Source organism: Plectropomus leopardus, chromosome 1 (genome assembly GCF_008729295.1).
Source record: "Plectropomus leopardus isolate mb chromosome 1, YSFRI_Pleo_2.0, whole genome shotgun sequence".
Classification (NCBI taxonomy): domain Eukaryota; kingdom Metazoa; phylum Chordata; class Actinopteri; order Perciformes; family Serranidae; genus Plectropomus; species Plectropomus leopardus.
This window is the reverse complement of record NC_056463.1, coordinates 36,245,485-36,268,551: the sequence shown is the minus strand read 5'-3', so window position 1 is coordinate 36,268,551 and position 23,067 is coordinate 36,245,485. Positions and strand designations below refer to the sequence as shown.

The window sequence follows — 23,067 nt, the reverse complement described above, 5'->3', positions numbered from 1 at the left end:
GAAAACGGTTTTCTATAGATGTTTTTCTTTGCGCAGGGGACTCTGTTTCTTTGCTCTGAGGGCAGCAGCTGAAAGTGGTGATTGAAGAGATTGCTGTGGTCGTCTAAGATTTTGCCTTTGAAACATTGGTCTGCTTTGCCATTGTGATACAACAGTGGGGTTTGTTTGCAGTCCCTAATTGCAACAGAAATTGCTTATAAGACCTGGACAAATGTGGTGAGTGTATTTACAAATACAGCTACTAACATAACCATGACAACAAAATAGCGATAGCAGTATGAGCACAGTCTCAAACTGGTACTTGCTTATATCCAACTATTTCTTCATGAGCTTATTGTTAGCATAGCATAAAGCTGCCCAGGGTTGCAGGATAACAGGTTAATTAAAAGTGTTCAGTGTGACAGTTTGTAAGAACTACTCGGTCCTACCTTTTATCAGGGCCTTCTATGGTAGAGACAATGTCTCAAATTCATTGTTCTGCTATCAGTTGTGTAGATGCCTGACCTTTGTGTGTTTTCAGTTGCCTGTGCATTTCTTTTTCTTGATGAGGACATGGCTTGAGATGTCTGGATGATTTTTATGCTGTGATGTATTTTTGTTTTTTAATATCATGGGTGTGTTTATCTTTGTTTTTGTTTTGTTCACATATACTCACCAGAGGTGAGAGAAGAGGAAATAAGTTGGGGAATAGGAGGGGTCAGAGTCGCTGTTTGGGAAGTTGGGAATTTCTGCAAAAGGACTTTAAGTGTCATCTGCAGACTGTGGATTTATCCTATGTGTCACGCCTGAACCTTTGCTACCAGTGGGACCTGTGTGGAGTTTGCGTGGCTTCGGTGCTTTGTTGGGCTGTGGCGGCTCCACACTCATGGACCAGACTCATCAAGAGGACTTTTGGAGGATTGCTTTCTTTTGTTTTCGTTTGTTTTTTGCCTGCCCAAGCATGGAAGCAGCTTGGACTTTGTCGAGGGACTTTTGATGGACATTTGGGGAGGACTGTGTGTCAAGCGTTTGTCGGGCTTCCTATGGTGAGGCTTCCGCTATTGTTTTCTGTTGTCTCCGCCTGACGCAGGCGTGATTTCAATGGTATTTTTTTCAATACAAGATAATCTAAGCCTTCCTATGTTTTCTTTCATTAATGTAAAATCACATAGCACATTTAGACACCTAAAATAATGGAGTTTTTCCCCTACATTTGAAGCTACATCCAGATACGTGATTCAATTCCAGCTGATCAGATCTGATCCGCCCGCAACCTGTTTTTGTAGTGTGTGTATTTTTTTTTACTTTGTGAGTTAGTTTGTTACAAGTTGTCTGGCAGTCCATGTGACTTTTTTGACAGCTCTTGATCTGTTCAAAAGTAAGTAATATAAAAACCTTAATAAACGAGACCTTTTTTCTGGTTTGAATGGGACCATACAGTGACAAAAGATACAGCAGAAAGTATTGTGACACATTTTCCGTTGTTTTACTCACGCTCCAGCTCACTGGTTTTGAAATAAAATGACTATGAGGTTAAAGTGACAACTCTGAGTTTTAATTGGAGACTTTTTATGTTCTAACCAGAAGAACTGTGAAGGAACTGTAGCCCTGTTTATGCACACTCCAAAATTTAAAAGAAGAAAAGAAAATAATTGGGAAAGACTGCATAAAGTCAAATAACGTCATTTAATTTTTGGTATCAAATCCTCTGCAGTAAATAACTTATTTTTATGGAAGTATTTGACAAAAACAGACATCAGCACAGACTTGTCTTTGCTTGTTTCAATGGCTCATTGCCTTGAGTCCTCTTTTCAGGAAGTCCTAAAAGCATTTCTGTTAATAAAACTCTCAAGTTGAAAGTGTTAGACACTGTATCAACTATGAATAAAAACAGAATGCAATGGTTTGCAAAGACAGGGTATTTCATGTTCAAACTGCAAACCTTTTTGGTAAATATATCTACTTATTCTGTATATATATGTATATATTCATGTATGTACTCATTCATGTATATGTATATGTAATATGTAATGTGTATATAAACAGTATATGTATATACATACACATTCTATTTTAAACAACCATGACTGGGGCCCATTGTGCTGCTACTTTGTGTCAAAATTAGAGGAGTACATATCAAAACATTACTACAAAAAGAGCTGCTCAAAGATGTAGATGGTACATAAGTCGATCAAACCCCTAGGTGAGTTCACCGCTGTTGTGCATAAAGTGGTTGGATTAAAATCTAAACTGTTGAAAGCAGATAATGTTCATTCAGATAGGTGGAAATGGCTCAAAGAAAATCCAATGGAGAATAAGCAGCTGTTCGCTGGTAAAGAGAATTGTTCTCACAATGCTTCCATACCTAGAGGGGGATCATTTACTTGCTGGCACTTCTTAAAAACATTGTAGTGGGCATTTTGCACCTGCCTTTGATCTGCTTAAGGTTTCAAGAAGTGCTCCTCTAACTCGGTTTTCTTCATTTTTCACATGCATATTCCTGCCAATGTCCATGCATGCTGATGCCAGACTAGAGTCTGTGATTTATTTTCTTCTCAGAACTGACTAACAGAGTGCTGTCTGCATCATGTCATTCTCAGTTAGGCTTTAGTTGACAAATGTAAATGACTTGCAACTGTCAGATAATAAACAGTAGTCTGAATAGCATATTATTTAAGGGTATTACCATAAAAGCTCTGAATCTTGCAGAATTTGGGGCTGTGAAGCAGCTCTTCCTGTCAGTTTGTGATGCTAATGTTAGCTCAAGCTGCTAGTATGAAATGTTGTAAACAGAGTCAATTTACAGGGCATCCATCAGATATCATTAAGCTAGTTTTTTTATATTAACAGAGGCGACTCATCAGCAGTATGTCATGCTGACTTCCCTCTGGCTGATTGGTTTGAAAAATAATTTTAAAAAGTTAACTGTTGCGCTTTCTAGGTGTTTGATGATATTTAAATCACTAATACTGACCTGGAGTGTATTCAAAAAAACTAAACATAAAGCAATCAGAATTCAAATTGCAACAGGCCTTTTTCAGGTGTTACCAATATCATTGATAATGGCTTGTTTTATTCAAGTGCCCCAAAAAGCTGACATTAAGCCAGCATGCACAACGCCAGGACCCTGAGAAACTATGATATGTGAAAATGACCCCGGTGTAAAAGGCCCATTGCAGTATTGGTCTGAAAAGTTACAATCTCATAGTCATAGGTTTATGTAGGTTAATACTGGGGGTTTGTGGTGTTTCTGCATTACTGCAGTGTTTATAGTCAGTAATAATATAAATGACAAATGTGCATCCACCACCTGAGGTTTTAGTAAATAAACTACACTGTGGGTGATCACTTATGACGGATCTCAACACTGTCTTTGTATTGCCATTCTAACAAAGTATTAGATTTCCAATGCAGTGGAGATTTGTGCATGCTCATGTTTTTGGTGGATGGTGAACTGAGCACATCTGTTTATGTGTGCATCAGTGCTGTTCACTCTTGTGACAGTTAACCACGCTCATGCACTGTGTTTTGCAGCGCACAAAGATTTATTGCACCTAGCATGCTGGTATTGTGTTCAAGTCTGTTTCCTTGTAAATTAGGGTTTCCCTTCTGATAAAATGCATGGCGTCCCCTCTGTGGTTAAGTAAATGAAAAGATCTGGTTCAGATTAAGGTGAGGGGAAACACTGATGAGGAAACAATCACAACACCAGCATGGCAGGTGCAACTGATAGTTCAGACAACACAGCTACTGGTAACATTACTCCGGACTCCAGTTCATTTTTTGCCAGGGGTTTTGTAGGTAAATCAATACAGACGCCAATGGGGAAAAAAATTCTCACATTAGTATGCAAGTTGTGCTTGCCAGGTACCACCAGTCTCAGGAAATGTCTGCAGTTAAATAATGATTTGATTTTATCTTCATAATAAAAAAAGAAAATTTAAATAATTTCCTTTCATTTCATTCTACTTCATTTTTGTGAATGTGAATTTAGTTCAAAATTACATTTGTCAACTGTGAACTAGTTTATTCTAATCTGTGTTAAGTGACAACACTTGTGAAGTGTCTGTGTACAACACTGAACAGTATATCCACACATTTATAAAACTATTAGTTTGTTAAGGGGAAAGATCCATAAGAATAACTTAAGGTGTGAAGAGCTTCAGAAAATCTGCTCTTCATAACATATTGGATACTGGGGCATCCCAGTAGTTCACCTGATAAAGCATGCACCCAATGTACTAAGGCTTAACAGTGGTTTGATTTTGACCGACATGTCGTCCCATGTCCCTTTCGTGTCTTTGTTTGGCTGTACCCAACATAATCTACCAAAAAAAAAAAAAAAAAAGATAGCATAGCATGTATGGGCCAAGTAGAATATCATGCCCTACTCTGTTATTAAAAAATAATAGAAAAATAATTAGAAACAGGTGGAACTGGATTGTATAAATGAAGGGAGCAAAGCTTTCATTAAAAGCAACATCAGAAACAGCAGCTTGAATGGTGGCCCATCAACTCTGTGTACTAAATAACATCATGCATGTATATTTATTCATTCTTACAACTATAAATGTGCACTGATAAGCTTCTGCAATCAGCTGAAACCACCTGGATTAGTGACTTATTTCATTGGCTCATATAGAAACTCTATAAGAAACGGGTGAGATGATCAGTGTAGGGCAAGGTACGTATTGCGCAACGTCATGTCAGTGAATTCCACTTAGTATGGCACATCTCATGGCTAATAAATACATACATAAATTTTGTATACATAAATACAAATGCTCAACAGACTGTAATTGTTTAGGTGTAGTACAGTATTCCACCATAAATTAAAAATATTCAGTTCGCCTAACCTGCAGGTTAACAGATATCAATTAAGCTGCTCTACTTCAACAGATAACCAAAGAAAGAAGAGCCAAGCTCATAACACTGCACAAAAATATGCCAATCAAAATGTAAAAAGACATCTTTTACTGAGCAGTTATGGAAAAGAAGTGAGGTTGATGAGTTTGGAGGTAAAAGAGTTAAAGGTCTCTGTCATTCACTATGTGAATTGTCTGCTCTTGAATGAGACATGATGCAGATGAAAATGGCCTAAATCCATCCATTTCTCAGACACTTTAAATGCTCACTTGGCTTTGGCATCTTGTTTTCCTATCATGCACAACTCTTACCAAAGTGGTGGAGAATAAACACAGAAAGCTGTCAGGACAAATGAGCATCAACATATTGAAACATAAATACTTTTGATGTTTTTTGTGTGTCTTGTTTTATGTCCATTGGCCTATTAAGGCTACAATGGAGAGTTGTTTTCAGGTGAGAGATCAGAAGGAAGTAAAGGACCCAGGTGGGAACAAAGAAAAACTGTTGCTGCAGTGCTTATAAAAAGCAAATAATGCCATTCAAGCAGGTGAGAGGGGTTTCTTCTTCTTTATGTTGTATTAGACAAACAGATGCTTTGTTGTCCATCTCGAAGACATATATATATATATATATATATATATATATATATATCACACACAAGCATATTCATTTGTAAAAAAAAAAAAAAAAAAAAAAAAAGTTAAAGTGTGCTTTTCCTTAGAAATAACCAAAGGTGAGAAACAGTTGATTGATGACAGTACTTGTTCACAGTTTTTACGGTTGTCAGGGGTGTGTTGTTCTCAAAAAAGTTACTTGTGCAGGGTGAGTCCAAGATATTTGACACACCGCTCTGTCTTAACAGTTTTATAACTGCTGCAATTGGGTTTGTGTACTATCTTGTGTGCAGAGACAATGTCCCACATTTTGACTGACATATTTGATTTGTTGGAATTTAACGCAGGCTCCAGCCAAAACATAGCCAAAGGCAAAACGGCTGCCTGCAACCAACAAGTGTCCCATATGGGATTTCATGGTGGCACACTCATTTAGTGCCTTTATAGTGCACTTGCTGACTGACGTGCGGTTGGTTGAATTCTGTTATGTAGACTATGTGCGTGTCATTCACGAGGTTGTGCTGTCAATCAGTCAAGTCTAGAGTGGGAACACAGTCACCAACAGATCAGCTTACAAAACCACCAGATTGTAAGGGATTTATTGTGTCTGCCTGAAGTATCGATATGGATAAAAGGCTAAAGAAAACAGCGACCTACCTTTTGTTTGTGTGCGGCCAGATAACCATGGATTTTCTCCGGCTGAAGGAAGGAGGGGCCACCGTGCACAGCAAAACGAACATCCAGCATCCGCTCCTTCACATCCATTAGGCTAAAGATGTTGACATCATCAGATGGAACGGAAAGCATCTCAGACAGGAAGTCCACCAGCAGCTCGTAGCGGCTCCGATGCTTCCCTCTCAATTCAATGAACTCTTTTGCTGTGATGTCTGAGAAGACACACACACACACACACACACACACACACAATATTGAAATGGTAGACTATATAGAATTGGCCTCATTATTTCCACCCCTGCTCAAGGATAAATCCAATTATTTTCAAACTGGGCCCGAGTGCTCAACTAAAAAATAGTCCAGAACACTCAAGACTGGAGCTGTGATGATAAATTATTGAAAATGGCTCACTTTATCTAACAAAATCTTTTGTTTGGTTGGTCATTTGGGGTCTGCACTGTAAGTCTGTTTGTGTGTGTGTGTGTGTGTGCGTGTGTGTGTGTGTGTGTGTGAGTGTGTGTGCACATGAAGGTAGTGACTGGAAGTTGGATTTCAATGCCTTACTGTGCCAGTCAAAGGCAATTATGCTCTTATTTAAAGTTCAATTTCTAATCATACTCCACATCAGGCTCTTGAGGAAAAAGGAAATCTTGTTTCCCAAAAACAGTCCAACACCGAGTTGTATGTTTAAGCAGCAGATTTGACAGTAATATCCACAGAAACAGGTGCAAAGAACAAGGTCAACTTTAAGATTTATCTATTGACCCTCATCGAGATAAAGAACTGGTCGGATGTGTCACGGTTGAGATCAGGCCAAAGACCACCAGGAAAGAGCCTGGCACCTATTTTAACAACTTTAGGCCAATGTTACCCTCAAGCTACCCCTTCATACACTTGGGCCTCTAGTCTGGGTCCATGTTTAAAGCAGTAATGCTCTAACAAAATATAGGGCAGTTCACAGATAGGGATTTCCCCTCTCTAATCACTTCCAGACATGAGGAACTGCATGGCTGCAGACCTAATTTGATGGTTGCGACAATGTGGACTTGAAAAGTCAGAGGCAGAGACGACAGTAGGGAAATGAAAAAAAAAAAAAAAAAAAGCTTCTGAAATGGCAATGGCAAAGCTCATAAAGCCAATAGATTTGAAGAATGACTGGTCTTTGGTAAAATGTTGGTCCTCAATTTTGGCCAACCTGAGTTTAAAGATACAGGTATGTGCTGGCTTTGTGTTTCAGTTTTGCTTTTGGAGAACTCGCTTAAACGTAAACTATGCAGAAAGTGTTATCGCCAGCACAAGTTAACGTAAAAGCTAACCCCAGATTCATTCCGCTTGGTGTTTTGCTTTGCTATATTTGCATTTTTTCTGTGCTGTGTCAGTTATATTTTTAGCTCACTCTTATATGTGTGCCGCTTACAGTCTTATGGTTTATGACGTCTCAACTTCACCTGCGCACTGTTCTGCGAAACACCTCAAGCAGAGCAAAAAAAGAAGAAAATGGTAAAATGCAGACCGAGGGTAAAGTCTCTGCTGATAAATACACAGCCATACGCACGCACACACAAACACACACACACACACCCACACACACACACATACACACTTTAAGTAGATTGTAAATGACGATTGAGACTAACTACTTTTGTGTAATTCTGTTCATTTATTTATATTTTTTTTACAAGCAAATCCTGTATTGTATACCTTTAATGCAAAAGCACTTTCATCACACATAATACCTGTTTACCTGTTTAAGTAAGGGTAAAAAAAAAAGAAATCCCTAATAGCTGTAACTGTTACCAGCCATTACAATGCTGCAATGGCTGTTATCACCTTGTAAGTCTGTGTGTGCGTGTGTGTGTGTGGGTGTGTGTGTGTGTGTGTGTGTGTGTCATTACGGCGAAATGTGGTCCTGGTAAAATCAATTGCAGCAGAAAGAAATGTTGTTTTTTTCCCAGATACCATTACGGGTCCAAATTGCATCACACACAGGCAGTGAAATACACTGTTTACATTTGTCTATCTCATAGTTCATCTCCAGTTACCCCATCTATTACAGGTATGTTATAGTCTATAACAGTGAATTGTTTAAAACAATGCTTTTAAAGAATGTTTTGCATAGAAAATAACACTATATTATTTCTGCTCTTATTTTTTTATTTTTAATGTATTTTTTTCTCTTGAACACCCTGAAAAGAACCAAAAGGAATACCGTTAAAGTACTAGATCGATAAGCTGTATCAAAAAGAGTAGTGTTCCCATTAAAATCTTAACAATACCCATCTGTAGTCCCTCCTATAGTTGTGAAGAGATCCCTTTCTGACGTGAATAATGTAAGAGACGTGGTACTAAATACACAGTCCTTGTTCTCAGCAAAAATGCATTCTGAAGTTCAGCTAAAGCTAATACAGGGCTTCAGCAGTCGATTATCAGGTGGGAATCTCCAACAGTTAGGGTCTTGTTAGTGTGAGATTCCCTCCTTATGAATTCATAAAAGTAGAATTCAGTGCTGAAAAAGACACACAAGGACAGTGGGTTTGCCCTATGTCTTACATTAAAATCACATTAGGACATTAGGAAGAGATCTCTTCTCAGCCAGCATGAACAGGAAGAGCAAGTACTGTGCCCAGAAATTGTCTTCTTATACATGTGGGCATGTGGGTGTTGTTTTAAGACAGACTTGAAAAATTGTGAGCCTATTCTGCAGCTTGAGGACTGATTCCAAGGACTAACAAAAACTGCCCTATGTCATAAAAATATCTTCATAATCAGCATTCTGGGACTCAAACTGGTTCTCACAGAGACAGAAGTACAAGAACACACACACACACGTGTATATATAGAAAGGGTTGGGCATGGTGATTAGGTTTGTGAGTGTGTAGAGGGAGACAGAGCCTCGGCATTAAGAGACAAAACGGGGGCTCAGAATGGGCTCAGTGGATACAGCGTGAGGGATCGAGGCTAATGTCAACTCCCATCAGTCAGTCCAGCGGGAGAAACAAGGACACAGGCAGACAGAGAGACAGTCAGGAGGGATGGGGGCTGGGGGGAGAGGGTAGTAACTCCTAACACAGAGTGGCAGCCTTTGTACCTGGCTTTGATCCAACCTCACAATTCACGACTGCTTTCTCCTTCCCAGAGGCTTCATTGGAGTCGAGGCAGTGCTGCACAGACTCACTCCTGCCTGCAGACTTGTGATTCCACACAAATAGGTGCAAAAAAGGGACAAATATACTACTCATATAGTAGTATACTATTATGAGAAAGACTGAGACAAAAAAGACACTATCATGCTGGTCTTCCAGACATAAGCTTTAAAGGTGCTCTTTGGAACAAGTCAAGAAATTTAGGGCTTTTTTGAGGACTTTTGAAGTTTTGAGAACTACCCTGAAACATATCTGAAAGGAACTAACAGCCTCCACAAAAAAAGTAAAAAATAAGCAGATGTTACTATATTGTCTCCACTGAAAGTCAACTGCTGCCCTTTTCCATATGATTCTACTCAAGAAATACATTTATGCTTGGGAAGTGACAAACAGACAATTTAAAGGCAGAGAAAAAAAAAAACTACTGAGAACAAATTAAATAAGAAAAACAAACCACTGCAAAAAGTAAGGACTAAATTATCCTAGTTTGAATATAAAATGAAATGTGTTTATAGAAGTTTCTGTACTCTGCCTTTCTCAACTTTGTATCACAATACAGACAAAAACAGGTAGCTAATGAGGACGATGAAAACACACTGGTAATTAGCATATTTGTGTGCAGCAGTATGCAGATGGCACTCTGCTGAAACATAAATCTTTCCTCCCTTAACTTTATTCAATATGGACTGTTTTTGATGAAACAATTACTATTATTCATGATTTATTTTACTTTCTCATGTAATGCTGGAGGAGAACCAACAAATGTTTAAGATTCAAGAGTCCTGAGGGCAAATATACCTTTGTTTACATGACTTCAACTGAACAGAATACACTTTCAGTGTCTCTGAAACTCACTGAAGCAGATCGAAATTTGAGCAGGCCGAAAAGAAATGGTTGGCAAAGAGGACAAAAAAATGTGCATCTGCCCTGTGATTTAGACAAAAAATGTATGGGTTTTTACTTGGCCCATGCTGCACCCTTCCACCAAGTTTTCTGAAAATCAGGGGAGTGCTTTTTCTTTAATCCTGCTGACAAATAAAGGAACTGAACTGCAACATAACCTCCCCAATGGAGGTAATGGACTTAATATAATTAAGTCCTTAACACTTTGTAGGTGTATGTGATATCTGTCTTCAGGTGAAGCAGTAGTATGTCTATTTTATTACTGTCAAATCTATCTATGTACTCTGTTCCACTGATTTTATTTCAGGACTCCACTTAGTGATTAAAGGGAGAGCTCAGGGGAATAGTTTCATCCTGCCCAGAATCAGACAGAATGGTTGACTTCAGTTTAATCTCTGTCAAGTCAAAACACCAAATGAGCCACAGTTTTGACCACAAAGACCGCTGTCAGTTTGACAGCATTGTAAATTGAAAATCTTTTGAGTTCTGGACTGCCAGTTAGACAAAGCAAGTGATTCAAAGATGTCACCTTGTGCTTGGATTAACTGTAATGGGTGTTTTCTTCTGACATTCATATGTAGTAAATCAGAATGCCAGGGATGTAGTTGTGGAATTCAATCATTTTGGGAAACTTGGAAATTGACAAAAATGTAGCAGAAGTTGTAATATTGTGAGCTTTATAGCATGTTTACACCTGGTATCAACATGTGTTGGACGGATCATTATGTGTGTATGTCTACTCACACCTGGTATTGGCATGCGTCCCCAGTGACCGCTTTTGAATAAATCTCACTTTCCTGCTTTATATACGAATGGACTCGTATGGATTTCATTCACCCTCATTAGGAGACTGCTGCTGCAGGAGAGTGAACTCCCTGCTAGGGACAGTTTGTGTGAGTTGGTTCACGCACACACAGTGGCAGGGCTAACTGTAAGCATCACACAGCGAGCGTTATCTAATGGTTGTTTACCAGCTGAATGACAAAGTCAAGTCGTTTTGTGTCTGTGTTGGGACTGTTTAGTAGCTGCTGTTCTTGTTTTATTAATTTTATATACAACACTTATTTTTTACTACAGAGGTTTGGTGTGGTGCTTTCAGGCGTGCCCCTGTACCCCCCTCCCTTCCTGACGTTGGTCAACTCGACAGAGGAGTTTTTGCTTTTTAATTTTTTTTATTTTTGGAATTTAATCTTAATTAAATTTTATATTTATTAATGTATGATTTATATTTATGCAGATCTCAAATTCTTCTTAATTCCCTTAACAGTCACAAATTGTATTGTATTATGTATTTAATTAGAATTATTTTCCTATTCTTTTATTCCTTTGATCATCATTTTTAAATTTTTTATTCCCTCTTTATCACTCCACCAGGTGAGCTACCGGCAGCCCCAATTAATCATAATAAGATTAATTTATTATATTGAACATTCAGAATGACCCCTAAAGCAATAACTACAGAAGGGTTAGATTTGGTCGGCCAAATGCTTTGTTACTGTAATTGACACTTGAAACCTTTTTTTTTGTAAGTATGTCTCCCTTTTGTCAATGACTAAACTAAAGGTGAGATTCTCCGTCCAGGTGCATTTATTTTTTAATATCATAGATAAACAAATGTACACAAAAAGATAACAGTCAATTTTCATATTCCTCATGACCAGTAAACTGGCTTCGATGGGTAAAATGGTGCACTGCCCCTCTGATTGGTAATGGAAAAAGTCACTGCTTGCATTAGGGCTGGCCGATACAATATCGCAATATTTTTAGGCAACATCCCGAAACAAATTATATATTTTGATATTTTTAAGTCTCCTCTAAACTACTGTAAACTACTAAAATAAAAAAAACTCATTAAATTAACCACAGTTACAAATGAAGTAGCTACTGCCATAAAATAAAGTTACATAAACTACCAGTAAAAAAAAAAAAGTTCAATAAAATACTGTTATAATGTTAAATAAAGTTAAGTATAAAGTTAAATAAAATACTGTTATAATAAAGTTAAATGAAGTTTTGTTAGAATCAAGTAAATCAAAACAGAACCCATGGTGCTTTTATTTTGAAGAACCCAGCTTGTCTTGGTTTGGAAGTGTGGATATGTTTTTCTGTGGACTTGAAGAGTCCGGTCAACAGTTGGAAAGTGTAACTGTGGTATGACAATTCATCCACTGCAAGCTGGAAACAAACTAACAGCTCTTCAGTTCATAGATTGATAGTATTTGCAAGTCATAGTGGTCCTCCATTGTCTAAAACCACGACTAACACAGACAGTCACAGGAGCAACATGAGTGACGACTAAAGGGTGAGATCAATAAAGGAGGTGAGAGAAGTTTAAGGTCTCACATACAATCACTGCAGTAACAACCGCGGGTATTTTTTCATCTCTGTGTATTGACACCCTGATGAACGAACTTCTTTTTGTGTTAAAGGACAATCTATTGGCAAGAGTAGCTGACTGTCCTTCTCTCTTCATCTTGAACACATACTGCATCAGTATGAAGTGTTTGTACTTATCATGTGCTTATGATTGTGCTTTCTCCCTGAGCACTATGCATTTCACTCTAAGCTCGTGTTTTATAGACATTTCAAGGACTTTTTGTTTACCACAGTTTTTACCTTTCCATCAATATTGAGAGAGAGAGAGGGGGAGTGGGAGAGGGAGGGAGCCTTAATCTCAGCAAGGCAGACTTAACTAGTGCTTTCTTTGTGCGTCCTCATTGCATTCCACATTTGTTCTTGAAATGGGATTTAGAATGTCAAGGAGGGTGTAAGTAATGCTATAAGTAGAATATTTTCATAATCCCCGAGACTGAGAATCAATGAGACTGTTTACTCCAAAGCTCCACATGGAAAAATAAAATCCTGGAAATGGCTTCTGTTACATATCCTCCGCACGCACGCACGCACGCACGCACGCACGCACGCACGCACGCACGCACGCACGCACACACACACACACACACACACACAGTTTTGGTAGCTTGCCTACACCTCAGGATGATCTCAAAGTCATTAATCCTTGATATTACATTTTGCTTTGAAACCTCAAACTTATATTTTTGGTGAGTTTGTTCCTCGCTGAACAGGTTTAAAGTGATTTTGACACTGTATTCACAGCCGTGGCTGACACCCGTGCTCTCGAGCTCTCCAGTTAAGTCCCTCTGTTACAGCCAGGGCATATTAAATCAATACTCTGTGCAGCTAACAGCCCTTTGATGACAGTGGTGGCATTTAAACATTCTCAGTGAAGTGACCACCCATTAGGGATAGGTTGTTGACAAACTTAACCTTATTATTCTAAATCAAGTGGATAAAAAGTAGTTTCAATTGCAAAAACAAATCAAACTGAGGGCGGTTCCATAATTTATCTTAAACACACATTTGCTCGTCGGCATTTTGCGAATGGATTTAATTCCCTTACACAAATATTGAAATGTGGGTACCAGCTGTTCTCCACCATACCGTCTCTGGGTTTGTGCACATTAATTTACCTCAGCCCCATTTTCAGAATGAGGAGCAAATCCTTTTATCTACTTATATGAGGCTTGACTCTCCCTTCCGTCCTCTCCTTTCTCTCCCTCGACTCTCCTCCCATCTTTGGAGTGCACCCTCTGGCCTCCCCCTCTGCTTCTATTTCAATATCTCTGAAATCATAAAAATCCTTCAGCCATGTCCCATTTCTCTAAAGCGAATTTAATCCTGAGCAGACAGCCGATGTGCTGTACATCAGGTAATGATGGATGCTGCTCAACATGTGAGCAGAATGTGCTGGCTGAGCAAAACCTCTCCACTAATTATTTTGCCAGCATAAGTAATAGAAACAGGCTTTTCTGTGTGTGCGCCAACGACAACTGAGATCCCATGAGTCAGGGGAGAGGGATTAATAATGGGTGTAATCTTTTGCTAAGGAAACATCTTTAACTGAGAGTGTGACAGTGCTGTGAAACACTGCAAACAACACGAGCAAACACTAATCAGTGCTCATTAATTTTCTATGACTGGAGACAAGTGCGCAAATAATGACCACATTCTCCAACATTCCCTTGTCAGCACTATTAAAGGGATAGTTCAGACTTCTTGAAGTGGGGTTTTATGAGGTACTTATCCATAGTCAGTGTATTACCTACAGTAGGGTCCCCTCAATTTGGAGAGGTAAACAGGAGTACAGACATGGAAGCCGAGCAATGTACTGCTTTGGATGGGGGGCAGCGACAAATTTATTCAAGCCATCCAAAAAGAAGGCCCCCCTAAAAATATCAATATCAGTGTGTGCGTTGTTTTGGATTTATTTTCACTATTTTACCTTTTTGTCAGAGAGCCCTTTTACAACAGGTGAGCCGTTAATGGCGTTACATGTCTGTCTACGCTCTCTTCAAAGTCAAAAGACTCCACTGACAGAAAACAGTAATTTAAGCTAGCTAAACAAGGGAGCTATTGGTCTACTGCTGCATGGATCAGTTAGTTTGTGATATGTTGTGACTTGGGTGCATCCAAACAAACCCTTTTAGTCACAGAAATATCGGAATGCCATTAGATGTTGGCTTTTAAATAAAATATCAAAATTGGCCAACATGCTGATTTCTGTTGATATCACAAACACACATACACACGCATGCACGCACGCACACACACACACACACACACACACACACACACACTGTATATATAGACAAAGTGAACATGTGCAAAACATCAAACCTCAATTAAAGTATTTTTCTTACTTTGCACAATGAACGCATAGAACCTGCATGTTGGCAAAAAAATCCAATATAATGCATTCCTAGGTACAAAATAAACTAACAAACCTACTAACTGATTGAGGCAGTGGTAGACCAGCAGCTCCTATGTTCAACAAGCTAAAATTACTGTTTTTGTCAGTGGAGTAGGGCTTGGAAGAGAGTGATATTATGGCTTTATTACCAGAAATTACAGTCTGATGGCAAAGTAAAAACATGATAATAATCTATTGTATGCATTAATGTACTTTTGCCGGCTGCACAAGAATTTACCCCTTGGGGAACAATAAAGATTTCTTGAACTTGAATATGCCATACACTTAAACTATTTTTTTTGTGTGATCTTTAGGTGGCTAAAATACAATATGTTGCTGCCCACTCCACAGTAGTACATTCTTTAGCTTCCATGTTGGTACTCCAGCCTGCTTCTCCAAACTGAGGACATACGTAATACACCCACTATGGATAAGTATCTCATACATCTAGACTTTGAAAGTTTTAAATGATCCATTTGAGTAAGTACAGTTTTCACCTTAAGGCAACATTGACTTTTATCAGCTAATCCCAAATTGATGTCGCTGAAGGTCCTACCTGTTGCTGTAATAGCATGAAGGGGTCAAGCACTTTTGCATGAATGTCAAAACAAAAGGGACACAAAGGAGTAGCGGATTAAAGTCAAGGAAAGTTTTTTGTGGACCTGAGCGTATCAGGATTTACAGTGTCAGCCCTAATGAGGAGAAAGGTCAGTTTCAGAATAAGTTATTACACTCCTGTGTAATGTTCAGAACTATGACTTAATTGCCCTTTACAGAATTCTGCATAGATATCTGGTCTTCACCGAATCCACTCAAGACAGGAAGTATGAGTGCTGTTAAAAGGGTGACTAAAATAATGTACATTCACTCAGTACACTTACATGCACAGTCAAGCTGAGCTACAGATGTAGTGTGATTTAATTGGACTACTGTCCTCGTCCCAGTATACAAGCACTGGGGGAGTCGATTCATTGTCCAGCTCTGCCATGGTAGGTGGCGAAATGCTCCCTTTCAACTAGTTGCTGATGGACCTTCTTCCGGTTGGCCTATTGCATCACATACCGAACAAGTTAGCAATTCACAAATGGTTTCATGTCAAATGGCAAAAACATGGATAACTTATATGCACTGTATATTTCATGTGTACTCTACACTTTACTTGGTGCCTTTGTCTTGCTTTGTTTTCTTCCCTTCTTCTTTAGTTTTTCCCGGCTTTCTTTTTCGAATTTAGGCTGTTAGACTGCCGGGTCAAAGCCTGGTGCAGGGACTGTGGAGCATGCGTAGAACGCCCTGGCCAGTTTAGGTCAAGTTGAGGTGTATACATCAAAGACTAAATCAACCCCCAACTGCATTATCTTGGCTTGTTAGTAGGACTGAAATCATACTAAGAGAAATTTCTCAAAGTTGGAATTCAAAAATTTTAGTTGGACTGACATAATATTTCAACTTTTTCTGACATCATGTAAATATAAACCAGACAAAATTATTTGACTGTATCTATATCTTAACTCTAGGGCCACTGGCTAGCTTTTAAGCACAAATTGTGTATTTGTGTCTGTGTAGGGTCAATCTTACCTGCCAAGCGGAGAGACCCTGAGTTGTAGATCGCCTCGTCTCGCAGTTCTCTTACGTGCACCGTGACAGAGGACACAGCATCTGGCCAAACTCCGTCAGACACACGAACCTGGAATTGATAGACACCTGGTGGAGCATTCTCCTTGATGATCAGGAAGCCTGTTCGCTTGTTCAGGATAAAGTAACTGAGGAAAGAAAAAAAAACAGTTAAAAGAATTGTACACTCCCAGCATTTCTGACCTATTGTTCTTCATCACACAGGCCGAGCCCTGTGCAGGCATGAATAACTTTAACCTCTCACCCTCAGAAATCAATACACTAAAAATTTACAGCCAAAGGCTAATCTGGTGAGCACAAAAAAAAACAAGTCCCTCACCCCAGCATCCACTTTTATGCAGTGACTTAAATGGCAATCTTCCACACAACAGTTCCTTTAAGGAGTATTTACTAATAATAACCAACACTGAAGAATTCTGCGATGACTGAGGTCATTGAAGTCGCCACCTCATGCAGCAATCTCCCGGCTAGTGCAGATCCCCAGAAGGCTTGAACACAATTTGTACAGGGTGCAAGACTGGCTGTTATGTTTTCAACATCCAATTTCACTGCAGGCGAACAGAGCGACTGCTGCGTGGCCCAGCCTAAGTTATTTTATAATGGCTCAGAGCCTGAGAGGGTCAAGCTGCTGAATCCATAGGACTGACCGCTGGCGTGGTACCAATTAGTCATTAGACCATTACCGACATCACAGTGAGTCTTCAGAGATCTTTAGTCTCAGTTATTTTTCCATAAAAGGTTAGCGTGTTAGCTGGCTGAATGGACATAAATGCTCAGTATGACTGCATGCTTAGTCCATTCAGCCAGAGTCAACTGGACCCAACACAATGCAGCATATTATGGCTCGTTCCTCTCAGGTAGTGACTCAGATTACCCAAAGGCTCTGCTGTTGGTATCCACTGTTGGTGTCCCAGCAGGGCATGCAGCCTTCTTACAATTTAACATGAAAAAATGTTATTGACATGGACCCTTTTTTGGGGGGTCATATGGTTTGGCTCATCCTTGGTTTTGTGCAATGTGAAAATTTCTAGTATCTCTTAGGGTGAGAAGTAGAAACTCAGCCCTATTTGATGGCTATGCCTAGGTTAATTTTATTTATGTATTTGTTTTAATTTAACCTTTATTTATACAGGTAATCTCACTGTGACAGAGTGTCTCATTCTCAAGAGACCTGTTTCCGACAACATACAATATAACAACAATTAGTTAAAAAAATACAGATTTATCAATGCAGTGCATATAACATTTAGGTGAAAGTGCCAAGTGGAAGCAGATTAAAAATACTCAAAACAGGAACACGTTTCCAAAAACACCTTTCCCAGTGCCCTTAAAATAAGTTTATAGAACCCTAATTAAGAATTAAATCCATATCAGATGTTTCCACGCCTCAAGATCTACATCCAACGCAGATGTTCAGTGCCAACAGAGTAAGTAGTGTGCCCTTCATGTTGTGGGATGAAAGGTTGGGGTGACGCATGAACATGTAGCAAGTCTGACATTCATGCAGGAGACTGGAGTTTGCACCACATCATAGACCCTGGCCATGATCTTTTTCGAACCTTAACCAAAAGTTTAAGTTGCTTAACCCTAACTATAACATAACAATGGTTAATTTAATAGCCACAATCTATCTCCCACTTTAATCATTCTGTATATGGCATGGTCTTGCATTGTAGAAAGACAGAATTTTAAAAAATCGGCAACAGGCACATATCAGGGATGTCCTGATAAAATGTTTTGGTCTTGATCCCATTCAGACACCTTTCATTGGATGTGTGCTGATACCGATGCCTATATGTTGCACCAATATATATTCCACACACAAAAATAACTGCAGTAACCTACTTAATCCAAATACTGGAATCCCTGGTGCAAAATGTTTAAAAGCTAAAATCATTGATATAAGATGGAAAGTTATACACTCACATTCCTGAAATCAATGCGATTCAAATTCTTTTGGGGTCAGGTTGTCTGTAGAAGACAAAGTATGCTGTTGATTATTTTATACATATCATATATTTTACATGATTGGAAAAAAAAGATTGCTTGTCCTAAACAATTTCATTGAAAATGTTTAATAAAGAGGAGGAGATGTGTCTGTTTGAGCTGTGTGATATAAAAGGCTGAATGCACAAGTAAGTCTCAACAGTGTTTCCCTGTCCAGTTGCCTGCAGAACTTGTTCCAACAGTTCAAGACGAAGACAGACAGACACAAATACTAATTCATCCCCTTTAGCCGTATCTTCTACTTAGTGTTTTATTCTGTGTTTTGGTGTTTACTCTGTTTTCTGCTGTAAACCAGTTGCCCTCTGGGACAATAATAGAAAGTGAGAGGAGACGATGCATTAGGGAGAGGAAGGTACGGGGGAAAATGAGACTGACTAATAGGCACAGAGACATGCAAGGAAGCAATTTCACTTGAGCCTTGTCTCCGTACTCCCCTAGTACAGTAAATGAGCTCATTCAAGTTTAATTACAGTGGAAATCCAAGACAGAACCTTGGCAAATCAAATAATAAACCACTTGTAGAGACAAGGGCCACATTAAGTCATTTTAAAGCATACGCTGTGCTGGGGAGATTATGTCTTAGGTCTAGCACTTAATTTCAGGTTTGACTAAGATAATTTACATCTCTACAAAAAATAACAATATTTTCCCACTTGGTATTTCCCAATTTGCTGAAGCCTGCTTTTTATGCCATTATGTCAATTACTTACACTATCAGCCACATTTATTCAAGTCAAAGTAGGACACTTGCAGTTAAACTTTTCCATAAGATGCATTGATGTGCTACATCAAAAAAAAATAAATAAATAAAAAATCATTTCTGTGCTGTTTGATTAACAACAAAGGAGATACAACTATAATACAACCTCTTGATCCAAAACACCAGAAATCGACTAACTTAAGTACACACACTGTGAACAATAACTGTGGCTGATTTGAAGCACTGAAATAAAAATATATAAAGCAGACCAGAATGAGCTTTGATCAGCTCCGCTCTGAGAAAATCCAGTACAGCAGCAGTAACACAATGCGTGCTGAACTTGACTAAGGTTTGAAACACCAAGAGATGAGAGCTGTCATGAAACGTTAATACCTCATAGTACACCCAGTCCCTTATACAGGCTGAACTTTGACTTTGAGAGAAAAAGGAGGAAAGTTTGTCATCTTGAGTTGAGCTCAGTTTTGAAGATGAACACTAAGGTGTCGTGGGGTGCCACTGTATGTGATTTTTGGCACTTCTGTGTGTGTGCATTTGGGCTAGTGTGTAAAAATAAAAAATGTATCTGCTCTGTGTGGCAGAGGGATGCCTTGAGGAGGCCATTTTCAGAAACAGGCCAGAGCCTCCACATCCTATCGCAGAAAACCAAGTAAAGCAGCAAAGACTGAAAAACAAGGAAAAGTAATGAATCACCTGAGAAGGATTGGAAACTGGACAGGATGGTGAGGCAATAAAGGAAAAAAAAAGTGGTAAAAAGACTGGACATAACTGAAGAAGAAGCGACAGAATTATGCTGTTCATCAGGGACGTAGGACTCTGATTGCTGACCACAGTGCCAACACAAAATTAGGCCTAATATCATCACTAAATGTATACAGAATAGATGGAAATTAAGTGTTGTGATACATTAGTTACAAATGCAAAAAGGCATTGGGAGGCAGAAAAGAAGTTATTGGATAGCAGCAGGGGCGTGTTTCGGGCCTGGCTATTGTGCTATAGCCATAGGTCTTTTTTATCAAAACAAATGCAAACACTGCGTTGCCAACTTGAAAATATTCTTGCTAGATTTATAGCAATGTGGGGCGCCCAGTAGCTCAGCCTGGCTTCAGCCCTTTGTTGCATGTCACCCCCCCCCACTTAGTCTGTCCTATCATTTAAAGGCTAAAAAGCTTAAAATAATCTTTAGATTCATAGCAACTTTTCGGACCCTTTTAGCGATTTGTTGCTGCTCTGAAAAAAACTCAGTCTGGGGCTAGCAGCACAGCCTCTCTCCTGTGAGCTCATTGGCTTTCCAAAGCTGTGGTGTGTGAGCTGCTGCCCACCTCCTCAAAGCCAAAATAAATTGTTGCCAAACGGCACACATCAAAACAGCCACAACTATGATTTTCTGTGTACAATCACTATACTGACGTAATATGGCTCAGGGGCATAAACGTAATGTGTGAAGGCTCATTTGTACTCCCTTTACATATGAAATTTAGCACCTAAGTTTCCAACATTGTAAATGTCAATGCCCTCATACTTCCACGCATCCTCTATGTTGGCATAAATAAAGCCAATAGATGGCACTAGAGGGCGCAGTCAAAAGTTCCTGACAACAGCACATGAGGCGTCAATGGAGGAGGTCGCAATAATGGACAGTTTAAAGGAGGCAGCATTTTAGATAGCAGTGAGCTGTGAGGCCTTTCAATACATCGCAACATGTTGATGGATAATTCTTTTCACTATATTACCGATTCATTCTGTTTCAGCATTTTTTAAATGTATTTGTTGAGTATTACTGTTGTATCTCGCTTGAACTACATAACACCATCCCATGATCTCTGGTGGTACTGCTCTGTTTCATTCGCAAATCAGCTGAAATAAACGCAGAGTACGGACAGAAGGTTCCATCAGTATCTAATGCTGATCAAAATGAGCCATAACACAGGTGTTCGCATCACTTTGAAAACTATCTCTTGACAAAGTATAGATCATCAAGATGCGCAGACCCATCATCTAGCACTAAGCAACAAACACTGCAGGCCATCAAAAGCATTTGGCCAGCGCTGCCTTCGAGAGAGATGATGATGGCTCTTTGACAGCCCTGAGTACGAGCCTAAAAGAGTGCAGTAAAAGAAACACACAAGGATACTTTATTGACTGCTTTCTGTTTTCATAATCACCTACTGAGCTTGTTGACTCTGTCTGGAAAACAAGCAAATTAGGTGATTATGAAAACAGAATATATATATATATATATATATATATATATATATATATATATTATTATTTTTTTTTTTTTAATAAAAAGGTCACCTTGACTGTAAATTGCAGGTTCAGCGGAAATACATTCAAGCTGTAATATGATAGAATATACTGTACACATCCACAGATTGCTTCAATGACAAACTGAAACTCATCTGGCTGATGAGGCACTCACTTGAGACTATTCATGACACAGTTCTGATTAGAATATATTAGTTTTCCTAATTTCAGTTCAATGTTATTATACAGCCCAATACCATAAATAACAATTTGCCTCAAATGATATTAATATTTATACATTATACAACACCCTCTGTGCTTAGACCCTCACAGTGCAAAAAAATGGATGTTTTATGTCCAGAACTGACCAACATAATAAAATTTAAAGACAATGTAGATGACAAAATGATGCATAAACAAAATGAATACAATGCATTTTGTACAAATATGGTAATTAGTGGTTAGTGTGTCTGTGTGTGGATGGCCCTCTGCCTAAATCTGTGTTACAGCTCCCTTTCTCCTCTGACGTAAGTCAAATATGTGAGAAATTCCAACATGAATGGTTCATGAAGACTTGCATTATGTACCTTGGCACGTGTCCTTCAAAGACGTATGTCTTGTTGTCCCAGTCATCAGGGTCAGGAGAGTAGACCTTTCCAAGCACTGTAGTTGGCATACGACCTGATAACAGAAAACACACCAGCTTATCAGTTGACCACTACATCTGCACTGGCCTTCCTTTTATTCAGGAAAATGTGTAAGAGCAGCTGTTGATTCTCAGCATGCGTATCTCCATGTATTTAAGTGTGTGAGTGTCTGTATTACTAAGACCCTTGAAAACCACTACAATAGGCAAATCAACAGGCAAACACAAATAGTACCAACAATGGAAAAAAAAACATTTGAAGAAATTACAGGCTTGGATGTACGTGTATCTGGCTTCATTCACAATTACCTTTGAGCAGAGGGAAATGCATAACAGAAAATGTTGTTTGAATGCACAATGATTACAATCATGCTGTAAGAATGGCCGTTGCTTCCATTCTCTCTCCTTCAACTCCACACTCTTTGTGGGAATTATTCTGAAGGTACCCTTGAAAATTTAAAGGCAGACTCTGACATGTTGAATTCTAGCATGTTGTCAGGCATTCATGGCTTTCAATGGCAAAAACACTGATAATGCTATTCTATTTTCCCACAAGTTTAGGTGTAAGAGTACGAACACAAGCTCTGGATTGTGACAAACAGATGAGTCAAAAAGGTCTTTCATTAGTTGGTGATAAGGGATGCAAATACTTGTTATTTTTGTAGAGCTGGTAATATTTAAGTCTAGAAAGGCCTGACTGCAGAACTGGTCAACAAAATAACATGTTTTGAATACAATTTAATCCTGCCAAAATTATGAGCAGGCGTTTTGTGACACAGTATCTTAGAATCACTATAGTCTGAGCCTAGATACTTTACTATGTGTGTACTATGTGGTTTGTTTTATATCTTTATTCTAGACGTGCA

At 38.9% G+C, this 23,067-nt stretch overlaps 1 protein-coding gene across 1 annotated transcript in view; it reads right to left on the bottom strand.

Annotated features, from left to right (window-relative positions):
* The window catches only part of si:ch211-186j3.6 (neural-cadherin), a 384,238-nt gene that overhangs the window by 140,637 nt on the left and 220,534 nt on the right, over positions 1 to 23,067 (bottom strand). The window contains 3 exon segments of the mRNA XM_042487073.1: positions 6,117 to 6,346; positions 16,527 to 16,711; positions 22,143 to 22,236. Of these exon segments, the coding sequence (XP_042343007.1) occupies positions 6,117 to 6,346; positions 16,527 to 16,711; positions 22,143 to 22,236 (509 nt within the window).